This window comes from Salmo trutta, chromosome 12 (genome assembly GCF_901001165.1).
Source record: "Salmo trutta chromosome 12, fSalTru1.1, whole genome shotgun sequence".
Classification (NCBI taxonomy): domain Eukaryota; kingdom Metazoa; phylum Chordata; class Actinopteri; order Salmoniformes; family Salmonidae; genus Salmo; species Salmo trutta.
In genome coordinates this window covers 77,160,719-77,175,123 of record NC_042968.1, presented here as the reverse complement: position 1 = coordinate 77,175,123, position 14,405 = coordinate 77,160,719, and the positions used below count along the sequence as shown (strand labels likewise).

Genomic DNA, 14,405 nt, shown 5'->3' with positions numbered 1-14,405 from the left:
ACTTGAAGCACCGGTACCACTTGCAGTGCCGATCAGAGAGAACAGTCCATGGCTTGGGTGGCTGGAATCTTTAACAATTTTCCGGGCATTCCTTTCACCCCACCTGATATAGAGTTCCTGGATGGCAGGTAGCTAGGCACCAGTGATGTACTAGGCTTTTCCGCACCACCCTCTGTTCGCCATGAGAACGAGGGTGGTGCTATTGCCACACCAAGCAGTGATGCAGCCAGTCAGTATTCCTCTTATCAAGGTGGGAGAGGGCAGTGTGGAGTGCAATTGAGATTGCGTTGTCTATGGATCTGTTGGGGAGGTATGCAAATTGGAGTGGGTATAGGGTGGCTGGGATGATGGAGTTAATGTGTGCCATAACTAGCCTCTCAAAGCACTTCATGATTACAGATGTGAGTGCTACAGGGCGGTAGTCATTGTGGCATGAAGCCTTAGAGTTCTCAGGAACAGGAATGATGGAAGTCATCTTAAAACGTGGGGATTACAGACTGGGACAATGGGAGTTTGAAAATGACCGTGAATATGCCAACCAGCTGTTCTGCGCATGCTCTGAGAACACGCCTTGGAATACCGTCGGGCCCCGTGCCTTGCGGGTGTTGACCTGATTAAAGACCTTACTCATGTTGGCCTCGGAGAGCGAGATTACCCAATCCTCTGGGTCAGCATTTGACCATCAGGTATTCACAGATGGACAGAGAATTACACCCAGATGACCGACCTTTTGACTGATATGCCATCTTGCCAGTAAACAATGAACCGTCCTGTTTTAAATACAGCCCAATAAAACAATGAAGTATGATGAGGATTATGATCCCAGTTTGGCAGGTAGAAAAGCCAGAGTACATCTTCCTGTGTCACATTGTATATGAGAGTATCAGGACAGAGATTATGATAAAGCATGACACATTTCAAGCTGTAGGTTTTAGCCCATTGGCTTTTGAGATGGAGTAGTGGACCATTGGAATTCCTATACTTGATAACTAGGGATTTATGTATCGATCTATGTGTAGATGTGTTTCTCAATGTTATGGTGCTGCTGTGGTCTTGACGTAATGATATACTGTACGGGTCTCTCAGGGTGTATATTCATCACGACTGCTTCCAGATATGAGTCACCATTGTATTTGTAATGAGATCTCGCTGTCTTTGCTCTGATTATTGGAGATCGTCAAATGTCCTTAGCCATGCATATTTATCAGATACAATTAGGGCCTGCTGCATATCGCACTTGGCTGGTGGGCTGAATTTGGATTTCATAAATATGGATTTGTTTTTTTAACCCCACACCCCCACCTGAAAAACAAAACAAGACATAACAAAGAGAAGCAGGAATATGATTAAACAAAACAACACTACGCTGCATCGACCACACCTTCAAAAACACCCCATTATCACCCTGTTTCCCATCCCACTCTCAAAGGTTACAGAGCAGGATGAAAGGAGCGATGGGTAGTTATGAGAGGAGAGGGGATATTACCCTCCAGTGGATAACAGGACAGTGATAACACACAAGATGCAGCGCTAGGCTATATCATGAATATGGGCAACACAGCTGGAGCATAATATTAGCAGCAACCCCCCAGCCATTCGCATAATATTATCACTTTCATGAGAAAGGATCCTCCACCATAAAACAAAATGAATGTCAAAATGTATTCTGGTCAAACCAGCACTTGGTTTCTTAGCAACGTTACTAACAACCCTCTCAAGAATCATGTTCTCCAGTCTCTCCAGGGTTTATGATCTCAATGTTCACATGTTCTGAACTTCATGACACAGAAAAATCATTACAGGAAGGGACGCTTTTTGGCTGCAATTTTGTCTGTGTCATTCACATTTCTACTTAATAGTAGAAGTACTACCAAAATAAGTGTGGTCATTCCTTGACCAATCGGTAAGCAGAACAGAAGGATCCATTTGATAAAGTGTAGGTATGCAGCGGCATGGAGAGCAGATTAGAGCAGTGATGTTGTGGTATGAGTTGCTGGCAGTCAGAGCACGGACTCCATAGCAACCGATAGCATGGGTCTATGCTGGAGACGGCAGGGCTCCACTGGTTCCAGACAGCATGATGAATTACACACCCAGGAGCTGTCAATAAAAAGTGCTTACATTTCCTCTTCAATAAGAGCCCTGCAGCTCTTTATGTTGCAGGGGGCAGATGAACTTAGACTACCTCCCTGCACAGGCACAGGCACAGGCACAGGCACAGGCACACACACACACACACACACACACACACACACACACACACACACACACACACACACACACACACACACACACACACACACACACACACACAAACACAGAGAGTCTCCAAGAGATAGGTTTATTTATATATCAGCATGATAAGGTCAGCTCATAAATCACTCAAAGATATTACTCTCTTCGCGACACAACATACGTGTAAAAGCATGCATGTATGTGTGTGTATGTCTGTATGTATGCGGATGTCTCTCAGTCACGGAGGGTTTGTGTGTTGTGTGTTCTGGCCAAGCGGAGTGCTAGAATTAGCATTTAGCTCCTGGGGAGGAATCCCACTCGTGGGCCCTTATTGATTAGCTTAGCGTGGGTTAGGGTCACGTCCAACAGGGCCTGCAGTCTGACAGACAGACTTCCCTCCCCACTGCCCACCCAGCTCCCGGAGTGTGTGCGAGCTACAGACACATACAGACACACACACACGCAGTCTCACACACACGCACTCTCACACAAGATGCTGAGTATTGACTGCAGGGGGAGGGGCTAGTGTAAGCAAGAATCTCAAATGATTCCACTATCACCTCACACAATAAGAAAGAGAATGCTATCTGCATCTCCAAGGAATGGCAAGGGGAAGCAATGGAACCAGCTTCAGTTTCATATATCCATCAGCCATATTGTCCAGGCCCACCACATAGGACTACAATATGTGTTGAAATTGAGTGTGATGAAAATTCCTACAGACCACAAAAGGGTCAGAAGGTACCATCATCAGCAGCCCCATCAGTAGAAGTGTGTAGTTGAATGTGTGTGTGCATAGGCCAGGGCTGTGTCCTGTAATTGGCCTAACAGTCATTGAGGCTCTGTCAGGTGAGGCTGTTGGATGTAGTAATACCTTCTGCCTCCAGGACAGTTTTACAGCTGTGTTTAAGTGGACGAATGGTCAAATTGAACTGAGAAACCCCTGCAGAATGGCGGCGTTTGAACAAACAGCGTGTCATAAGCCTCTTTGTCTCTGCCGCCGGTGCTGAAAAACACATGCACTGTTTCAACTGTCAAGCTGTTCTGTTCTCCTGTACTAACGCACGTCTGTGGATGACAAGCAGCTTAGCAGGCCACAAAACAGAAGGCAATGTCTCTGGGAGAACTAATACTTGTTTCAATCCATAGCAACTCAGGTGTCCGTTTCTATGAGCAGAAAACACTCACACACACGGTTGATTTACTGCAAGTACAGTAATACTGAAAGCTGGGTAATTCAACTCTAATGTTATTCTTAGTTAATCTATTCCTGGTTAATCTACAGTGGAGGGTAATATCCCCTCTCCTCTCCCACTCTGACTGAAACTCTTCTGATTCTTAGTTCAATCTATTCTTAGCTAATCTGTTCTGGACAGCAATATCCCACTGAAGGTTAATCTGTCTGAGAAAATAATCATTTTAGCATGCCATTTCTTGTTCCAGTGTTAATTTCAGGATGACCTCATAATTACACTGAACCACTGGGCTGTCATCCTTCCTGAAGGCCGGGAGCTTCATCCCAGAATTCCCTCTGTTCAGTGTGCGCTCTCTCTTCAAGCAGCTCCACTCTGAAAAGGGCTCAGACACTACAGAGCCCCGGTCCATCACCCTCTACCCTCCACCCTCAAACCCCATCTCACTCCAGCCAGGGGAATTTAGAGATTACAAGTAAACAAAGTGCCCCACTTAAGGTTATTATTGTAATTAACCCAAAGTTCAACCAGGACTTCAAAATAGTCTATTTGAAAAGTTTCTGTCTACAGGAATCCTAGAGGGGCCAGTGAGAAGGAGATGGAAGACTGTTCAGTTTGGATTTTTGTGCGTCTTTATATCTCCCAGAATGCATCCCTACAAGTCACAGCATGAGGGAAACAATCAGACAAACAAGCTCATGAATAATCAAATAAAAGTCAATTAAGGGGACTCTAACGAAGCGGGAGTGGAGGGTGTTAACGAACGAGGGAAGGAGACCGGGGACATAAAACAGCGGGCAGAAGAGAAGGTGAGAAAAAGTCTTACTGCCTCCGTTAGGCCAGACAATCAATGTGTCGCCCCACGGTGAACACTGGTCTTTACTCTCAACACCAGCCAGCGACTCCCCCACGCACACACACACACCCCCTGCCCAGATAAAATGCCCTACAATTGTACAGTACGCAGTACTTATAAGTGTCAGAGTGTGTTTCTGCATCTGTCCTGGCATTCGTGTGCCAGTGTGCGTGTTACTGAAGTGCACTGGTATGAACAATCTGGCCACACACTAATTACTGTTTATCTAGGCAGCAAACTAGGTGAGGTTTTTTATGTGTGGGGAGAGTGTGAGCAGTTTGACAGCTGCTTCCCCTCTAGCCAAGGCTAATTTAAGAAGAGCGATCCTGGCTGAGACAAATGGTCTGAAACGTTTAATAATGAACCCCACTTGATCCTGATAAAACAGAGGGCAGTTAGCACAGTCTAACTGACCCATTGTATTTGTGTGAAGTCAGGTCAACTGTGTGACGGTATTGGATGCGTTCACATGTCATGCCAGGTCCTCTATGACTGCTTAATGACCTGATGTTTTATGTTCTACTTGATAGAAGGATAATAGACGTTTGGAATAGATTTGAGCTGTACTTGTATCTTTCAAAATGTACATGGAAACAATTAAAACATGGAGATTTGATCAAATGATTCAAGCAGAGAGATGATGAATATAACTGAATATTTGCAGGTTTGTATTTATTAAGGATCCCCATTAGCTGCTTCCAACGCTTCCAAGTGATATACAATATAAAATATTACATGACATTACATTTCATAACACTTGTCACAACACATTAAGTGTGTTCCCTCAGGCCTCAGGTTGTGTGCAGGCGGGTGTTACATGGGTTGGTGGTCTGTGTGTGTGGGTAAGTGGTATACCTGTAGAACATGGGGATCAGGGGTGGTCTCAGGAGGGGTATTCACGCTGAGCCATTTCAAATGCAACAACTACACTTCATCATGGATTAAAACAGCCACAGCCCCTGCGTACCTTCACTTGCCAAACACGCTCACATTACAGTAAAGCGGTCCATGCCTAGGGGCAATCCTCCTGCCTTCTTCAAAGGCATGCCCCCTCCAACACAGGGGGGATTAGTCCTGGGAGCTAGGCAGGGGAGCTGGGAGTTACATCTGGGATCAGGAGAGAGAGAGAGAGAGAGAGAGAATGGGATTGCATTTCCTAAAGCTGGCAACACTTTCATACAATATCTTTGAATGAGAAGGCAGTCATGCAGTGAAGGCAGAGTCGTGCAGTGTCCACTACTATGGTACACAACTGCATCTCAGTCTCCCCCTTCTCTCTGTCTACCTCCCTCCCTCCCTTTCTCAGTGGTGCTGCTGTGGGGGTCTGATCTATGGCACAGAGTGGCGTTGGACGGATGAGAGTAGGCGAGAGGAGGATGTATGAGTGATGCTGGGGGAAAGCGTGAATGGGAGGTACACTCATCTCTGACGCGTGAGCTGTTCTTGCGAGCGATTCTCGACCCGACAGAAAGAGGGCTTTGATTTAGCTGGGGGTCCAGGGCGTCCTGGATGGGATCCATCCATCTTGTAAAGTAATTACATTACGAGCGTTTCAATTGGAGGGAGGAGGGCGGAAGCTGGGGGATCTCAATGGCTTTATAAATCACATTCACTCACTAGAAACTCACTAGAAACTCACTAGAAACTCACTAGGAATTGGAGGCAGATGGAGGCTTAGAGGGTTCTATTATATTTCATACTTTGTAAAAAAAGACTGTCCAACACTGCTGTCAGACCTTAAAAAGACAGTTTTAAAATGAGAGTTTGGGAGCTAGGACGAAAGAGATATCGTGGAATTGTTCAGGTAAAACTTTACTAACTGTAGTAGCTTTTCCGTCCGTACCCCAGAAGATCTGCGTTATAGCGGGATTTAAATGAAGGTTATTTCCAATTGAGCAGACATATACAGCGTTTACGTTTATGCAGAGAATGTTCAGAGAATGCAGTCTGCAAACACAGGAACATTGCCTTTAAATTTCAATCACACTATAGCGAGGATCATCCGCGATACGGATTGAATCTAGGCCTTAATTTAGTTAACTAAGGATGGTACGATCGGCTTTAGCAACATTACTATACAGTAGTTTGCAAAGTAACGCTGATTAAGCCTGAAATTAAAAGATAGAAGCAATTTACTGTATGCATTTGACTAATGAGGTAGATCACATGCACAACACAACACACCACACACACACACACACACACACACACACAGCGGAGGCTGCTGAGGGGAGGACAGCTCATAATAATGTCTGTAACGGCGCAAATGGAATGACATCAAACACATGGAAACCATGTGTTTGATGTATTTGATACCATTCCACCAATTCCACTCCAGTCATTACCACGAGCCCGTCCTCCCCAATTAAGGTGTCACCAACCTCCTGTGACACACACACACACTCTCGCTCTCCCCCGCCACCCCCTCTCTCTCAGGACAAGAATTAGAATTCTGACAAAATGTGTCTTAAGGGTCAATAACCACATCCCCTCAGTCACGCCCTGTCTTATAGTGGACTTAGCTAGCATTAGCATGTACACAACCGACCCTAGCATGGACAGAATGGTCAGTGGTGTGAGATGGAACGGAGTAAATAGGCATTTCAACGTCATAGCTTTAGCCAGTGCTAACTTGTGTATTATAAACTGGGTGGTTCGAGTCCTGAATGCTGATTCGCTGACAGCCGTGGTACATTATATCAGACCGTATAACACGGGTATGACAAAGTATTTATTTTTACCCCTCTAATTACGTTGGTAACCAGTTTATAATAGCAATAGGGCACCTGAGGGTGTTTGTGGTAAACGCCACGTTGCGTTGGCCTAAGAACACCCCTTAGCTGTGGTATATTGGCCATATACCACACCTCCTAGGGCCTTATTGCTTAAATATTGGGGGTCGGTAGGTTGGCCTGGCTTGATATGTTTTTCCTGAGGACCCAGCTGCATGTCACTCAGGTCTGCAGCAGATACAAGATTTGCTCTCTATCCCTTGACTCAAACCCAATAACATAGTGCCATGCCCTTTGGCATTTGGAATATCTTAATGATTTAATATGTGTGTGTAGCTTAGAGTTCACATCTATATACATTTATCTTATTTTAATTGGCCAAAGCGTTGATGAGGTGATGGCTGGATATCTTTTTAGCAATGTCCGATATAGAACACGTGAGGTGCACCATAGGGACAATAAACATTTTTCTTTTATGAAATTGCTGTTGGACAAGATCATTTCGAGTCAGCCTGGTAATCTGCATACACCTAATTTATCTCTCTCCGCCCGTAGGCAAGTCATGGCTAAGGCTAACGGTATGGGAAATGTCCAGAGGGCTCAAGTCAACTCATAAATATCACCATAGCTCATGTATGAGAGAAGAGCAGTGATCTGCGTACAATGAGTATACAAAATATTAGGAATAATGTTTTGTACATTCAGTACACCTTCCTAATATTGAGTTGCACCCACTTTTGCCCTCAGAACAGCTTAAATTCGTCGGGGCATGGACTCTACAAGGTGTTGAAAGCGTTCTACAGGGATTTTGGCCCATGTTGACGCCAATGCTTCCCACAGTTGTGTCAAGTTGGCTGGAAGTCCTTTGGATGGTGGACCATTCTTGATACACACGGGAAACTGTTGAATGTGAAAAACCCAGCAGCGTTGCAGTTCTTGACACACTCAAACCAGTGCACCTGGCACCTTCTACCATATCCTGTTCAAAGGCACTTAAATATTTTGTCTTGTCCATTCACCCTCTGAATGGCATACATACCACTCCATGTCTCAATTGTCTCAAGGCTTAAAAATCCTTCTTTAACCTGTCTCCTCCCCTTCATCTACACTGATTGAAGTGGATTTAACAGGTGACATCAATAAGGGATCATAGCTTTCATCTGGATTCATCTGGTCAGTCTATGTCATGGAAGGAGCAGGTGTTCCTAATGTTTTGTACACTCATTTTATGTCCTCTGAGACACATGATGTTGAGGAGAGCAGAAGTGCAAGCCATATGTCATATACGCTGCAATATGGGCCATATGAACACTGATCTCATCATATACATTATGTCATGCTGTCATTATTGCTGATGATGTCATAGGCTTTGTGACTAACAGTGACTCTGGTCATAAAGTACACACTTCATGTTATTGCAGTTCATCTCAAATAGAGACACTCAAAGTGCTGCTGAGTGTTTTAGAGAAATGAGAAACCACAAAAGGTAATCATTTCCACAAGATAAGACAGATGAGACAATCCATGTCTCATCATGGATTGGTGGTTTTATATCATAGTCAGCATAAAACCACTCTTTTGTGTCTGGTCCTATCACGGTTTCACTAAATGTTTGGTTTAGAGGTCACCATTTTTACCTATCAGTGGCTTGGTTGCCAACTTTGACTCTCTCTCTCATAACATTTCCAGAGTGAAACATGTCTTCGGCACCTGCCTCTGTGTTATATAAGAGCCTGAGAATGAAATATGGGCAGTGATATAGGATGATGTAGAGATGGTTATGTGATACGGTATGGAGATTGTCGTGTCAGGGATGATGTAGAGATGGTTATGTGATATGGTATGGAGATTGTCGTGTCAGGGATGATGTAGAGATGGTTATAATATAATAATATATGCCATTTAGCAGACACTTTTATCCAAAGCGAATTATAGTTAAGCGTACATACACTTTATGTTCGGATGGTCCTGGGAATCGAACCCACTATCCTTCATTGTAAGTGCCAAGTTCTATCAACTGAGCTACAGAAGACCACTTATTAAGTGGAACTGTATGTAGTAGGAAGTGACAGGGAGTGATTAGCATAGATTAGTTATGAGGAGGGTGGGGGGCACCCAATCATAATCATCTGTCTCAAGGGCACTCCATGTTACTGTAACATAAACAATCAATATACCATTTTACAATCATCACCACATACATCAATGGTTTGAAATGAACTTGTAGAATATCAATAGAGGCCTTAATGATGGAGCGTGAGCTTTAAATGGAACCAAGTCTTGATCAGGCTCAGCAGCCTTTTGATAAATGGTTAGTATCCTGCATTAGTTCAGATGCTTGTTATATTATACATCATAATCTGGGAGGCCAGATGCTCACCTTCAGGGAGCCTTGCATGTTTTAACTAGAGCACATCACACATTCCAGCATGTTTCATTATACAGCACTGTACACTACCGCTTGGCGCTAAAAAGTAAGCTAAGCCCACTGAGGTATACATCACTTATAATGGGGACAATGACGTTGCTCAACTCGGGCTGAAACAAATGTGTGGCCAGGTGGAAAGCCCAACCATCGTGATGAATACAGGCTGGAGGACTGCTACAGGCACGCTACAAATTAACTTTAGGGCCAATGCCTACAGCACCTCTGTCTGCCCTGCTGTGATTCAGTGGCTGCCTCAGTCTGTTTAGCTATCTGCTTTCCATCTGGTTTACGTGTGCTTGTTTGGCTTGTCTCCTCCACCACTGCTGAAACCCAGTCCCTAAACTGTAGTCCAGCTGGGATCTGAGTTTCCAAACAAATGAATAATTAAAGTCCGTTTTTGGAAAAGCAGTTCTAAACTGTATCACTGTTTTTTTGCAACGATGTTAATCCCTTTTCTCCAGCAAAGTGATGGTGGATTTATTCCCCGAAAAACCACTGGCGGTCCGCTGACTCCACAAACAGCTATCGGCAGGTCCTCCCATCACTCCCTCTCTGTGTTGGGTTTTTCCTTCTGGTTGACCTCTCAAGCCAAGAAGCACTATGTCCTGTGGCATCAGGGCCTAACAGACACCCACAGGAGCCACTTACACACTGATCTTTGGCCCCTAGAAACACAGAGGGAACCCAGGGAACCAGCTACGACTGGATACACTGTAACAGACTTACACACATAGAGGCTCTACTCCAGCTCTGTTAAAAATAGATTCTCTCTTCCCATGACCTGTCCTTCACCACAACCCTTGATTATCTCTGTAATGTCGCATGGTAGATGCTACAAGGAAATTAAGAGATGGGACAGAAGAAGCCCTGCATCATGTTGTTGTGATGTGAATTGATGGTGACATGTAGCAGAGGAATGTCCATACGGTTTGTGCTCAGGAAATAATTGCTCCCTGGCCATGACTAAGGGACTAGTTGGGGACAGTATCTGGAGGCTAATTAGACAACACTGGGTTTAATTAGGAATAGTTCGTCTCCACCATTTACAATGTTGATTTCAATCATCTCTACACAACACACATGACATTTACGGTCGGGAGGTCACAAGCTTGCAACAAATGTGACATGTTTGACCACAGAGAATACAGCAGTTCCCTGTTTCTCCTTCTACTAATTCAGTAAAGCTCAAATTTCAGTCTTCACATGCCAAATAATACTAGCAATCTTTCCGTCAGGCCTCTATAGCCTGTCAGTCGTAGCTCATGATGGAACACAATGAAGGAATCTCCTGAGTCAGCAGCTGCAGCGGAGGCATGTGCAGGGGAGACCAGTCACTGTTGCTCTACGACCCGGCCAGCAACACTGGCTCACTGGGGTTAGGCACATCATATCACCCATCTGGGCAAATAAGCACGGTTCATTGTGCCACGTTGAGAGCTTTTTGGAACCTGGCACCATCACATTACGGGCAGCTGCTGAAATATAGATCCTGCATTGAGAAAAGTCTTGGGTCCAGCCGATGATTCACACCCTACACTGGTCTGTTTGGTGTGAAGCCTGTGAATGGAGCAAATTGTGGGAAAAAAATAACAGCTGTCAACATTAAGGTGGTGAAAAGGTCAATGAAAGTGCTGGACTGAGATCAGCTATATGTGAAAAATGACTGCACGGACATCATTTGTATGCCAAAGAGGCAAGTGTACTCTGAGGTTTCCTGTACGCTGAGAGAACTATACAGAGGTCAGCTTAATGTAAGATAGGGGCTGTACTGATATCAGCCTGATGTGTGTGTGAGAGAGGACTAGCGATCAGCTGGATGAGAAATTAACCTGAACAAAAAATGACCTTAATATGCAAGGGGAAGACATGGACGACAGCTCTACTGGCCACACAATGCAGCGTTTTATGTAAACAACCTTATTTACTCTACCAAGAAGAAATGTCTACATTTATACTTGCCCAACATTTCACTTCATATTGCCATAGAAGTGGAATATGAGATGGCATGGTTATAAAGTTTGACTTAGGACAAAAAAAAATAAAAATAAAATAAACATAAAAAAAATTATAAAACGTGAAAATAAATGCTCATAACAGAACCAACTGCCTTAAAGTGAACATTTGAATGTGAAGGAAGCAGGCTCCACCCACCCTGGCCCCTGATGATGTTCTAAATGTTAATCCAGCTGTGGTAGATGCCTACAGGCTGGCACTGTGTAAGACAGAACACACAGTAGTTGTGCCAGAAACCAGAGAAGAAGCACATACTCAGGGGTTGGTGCAAACTGAACATCGCCGTACACCCTTCATTATTCATGTGCTCTGAGGAAAGGCTCCATACATGCATCCAAGATTAACTCACTGCTAGGTTACATCCCTATAACCCCTTCCCTGGGCCTGGCCTGCTCCTTCCCTGGGACTGGCCTGCTCCTTCCCTGGGACTGGCCTGCTCCTTCCCTGGGCCTGGCCTGCTCCTTCCCTGGGCCTGCCCTGCTCCATCCCTGGGCCTGGCCTGCTCCTTCCCTGGGCCTGGCCTGCTCCTTCCCTGGGCCTGGCCTGCTCCTTCCCTGGGACTGGCCTGCTCCTTCCCTGGGACTGGCCTGCTCCTTCCCTGGGACTGGCCTGCTCCTTCCCTGGGACTGGCCTGCTCCTTCCCTGGGACTGGCCTGCTCCTTCCCTGGGCCTGCCCTGCTCCTTCCCTGGGCCTGGCCTGCTCCTTCCCTGGGACTGGCCTGCTCCTTCCCTGGGCCTGGCCTGCTCCTTCCCTGGGCCTGCCCTGCTCCATCCCTGGGCCTGGCCTGCTCCTTCCCTGGGCCTGGCCTGCTCCTTCCCTGGGCCTGGCCTGCTCCTTCCCTGGGCCTGGCCTGCTCCTTCCCTGGGACTGGCCTGCTCCTTCCCTGGGACTGGCCTGCTCCTTCCCTGGGACTGGCCTGCTCCTTCCCTGGGACTGGCCTGCTCCTTCCCTGGGACTGGCCTGCTCCTTCCCTGGGCCTGCCCTGCTCCTTCCCTGGGCCTGGCCTGCTCCTTCCCTGAGCCTGCCCTGCTCCTTCCCTGGGCCTGGCCTGCTCCTTCCCTGGGACTGGCCTGCTCCTTCCCTGGGCCTGGCCTGCTCCTTCCCTGGGACTGGCCTGCTCCTTCCCTGGGACTGGCCTGCTCTTTCCCTGGGCCTGACCTGCTCCTTTCTTGGGCCTGGCCTGCTCCTTTCTTGGGCCTGGCCTGCTCCTTCCCTGGGACTGGCCTGCTCCTTCCCTGGGCCTGGCCTGCTCCTTCCTTGGGCCTGGCCTGCTCCTTCCCTGGGCCTGGCCTGCTCCTTCCCTGGGACTGGCCTGCTCCTTCCCTGGGCCTGGCCTGCTCCTTCCCTGGGCCTGGCCTGCTCCTTCCCTGGGCTGCCTGGCATGATCCACTCACACAGTCATACTAAGCTCCTCCAACAGAAACTCTCCATATAGATGCAGTACAGGTCTATTAAGTAACTCTTTCTCTACTCCACCAGGCTAAAGTAGAGATACACATGTAGGATCTTAAGTTGAGCCAGTTTGCTACAGCAGGTAAATAATCCTGCAGCAACATGGAATTAGAATTGTTTTGTGGATGATAATTAATGGTAATTTTTGTAAGGGTTGATACATTTCAAGTCTGTCATTTCAAAGTGAAAATTACAATTACAGGAGCCTTTTTAAACACAATCCATGTCTCAATTGTCTCAAGCCTTAAAACTCCTTATTTAACATGTCTCCTCCCCTTCATCTACACTGATTTAAGTGGATTTAACAAGTGACATCAATAAGGGATCATAGCTTTCACCTGGATTCACCTGGTCAGTCTATGTCATGGAAAGAGCAGGTGTTCTTAATGTTTTGTACACTCAGTGTAGTATGTTTGTGCTGTGAGCATTTCGAAGTGTGAATAATGAGTGTGCCTCATAGGTGAGCGTAGCCCCTTAAGCCTCACACCCTCCCTTGCATTTAGACTTTGATGTGATGGCAGCGTTATGACACAGCAAGTGCTGCTCCTGGCATGGGGCCAGGGCAGAGACCATAGAATCGGACACAACCTGTTGGTTTTAGCCAGTGGAAGATCCCTGAGTTCTAACTTTAAGTAAAACAATCATGATTATGTAAGGCTTTACAGAATGACAGATCCCAAGTGCTGTACATGAACCACTGCTCAACTCAGAGGGCTCTGGTCCCATAGAATCTGACAGTCCTTTTCACTACCCTCCAAGTCATTGGAGTGATAGCATAAGTAACTTGAACTTTTTAATCATCCATGACGAGTTATAGATGCTAAGGCTAGTAGTTGTAAAAGTAGTAGTGGTAGTGCATTGCTAGGTAATGACATAAACAATGCCACTTCATATGAACGTGGCAATGTGTATGTTGTCTCATATATCATGCGCAGGAGAGGCTCTAACAATGGTGATTTCAAACCACCCATTGTATAGCTCTCCATACATCATGCATGCATTTTAGACGACCCCGGAGTCATTAGAGAGTATAGGTCGGAGCACTAGCTGATTAGGATCCTGTCATTAAGATCAGTGGGCAATGTGAGGCTGATCCACTATCATTAAGAAGGCTAAGCCAGAGTACAAGTGTATCCTCGACCTCCATCTGAACAGAGGTCCTCTTGTCTGAGCTGAATTCTGCCATTGACTGAGTACTGCCCAACCAGCACTGAATATAAATGTGCCCCTCTCCTTGGATGAGAGTGTGTGCATTCGCTTGCAGAGTCACAATGCACACTCCTGTGATACCAATACCAATGCACACTCCTGTGATACCAATACCAATACACACTCCTGTGATACCAATACCAATACACACTCCTGTGATACCAATACACACTCCTGTGATACCAATACACACTCCTGTGATACCAATACACACTCCTGAGATGTGCATCTGATCATCTGATTATACCTGTGTGTGTGTTTTACATGTGTGACAATGAAGGTGTAT

At 45.9% G+C, this 14,405-nt stretch overlaps 2 protein-coding genes across 5 annotated transcripts in view; both read right to left on the bottom strand.

Moving 5' to 3' along the window:
- Positions 1 to 14,405, bottom strand: part of LOC115204218 (neuroligin-2) — a 100,561-nt gene that overhangs the window by 85,296 nt on the left and 860 nt on the right. Inside the window, exon 2 of one of the 4 annotated variants that reach the window (XM_029769612.1) lies at positions 5,252 to 5,391. The exons of 2 other annotated variants lie outside the window; for them this stretch is intronic. The gene's annotated coding sequence lies outside the window, so the exon portion shown is untranslated. Of the gene's footprint in view, positions 1 to 5,139; positions 5,211 to 5,251; positions 5,392 to 14,405 lie in introns of those variants that run through there. One more of the 4 variants, XM_029769613.1, reaches the window with a different exon arrangement.
- LOC115202617 (basic salivary proline-rich protein 2-like) lies at positions 11,822 to 12,841 on the bottom strand. Its single transcript, XM_029766706.1, has one exon. It carries the CDS (start codon positions 12,839 to 12,841, stop codon positions 11,822 to 11,824), a length of 1,020 nt encoding a protein of 339 aa, XP_029622566.1.

Excerpts from the sequence above, each read along its gene's own strand:
- LOC115202617 (XM_029766706.1), bottom strand. The coding sequence starts at position 12,841 with ATGCCAGGCAGCCCAGGGAAGGAGCAGGCCAGGCCCAGGGAAGGAGCA.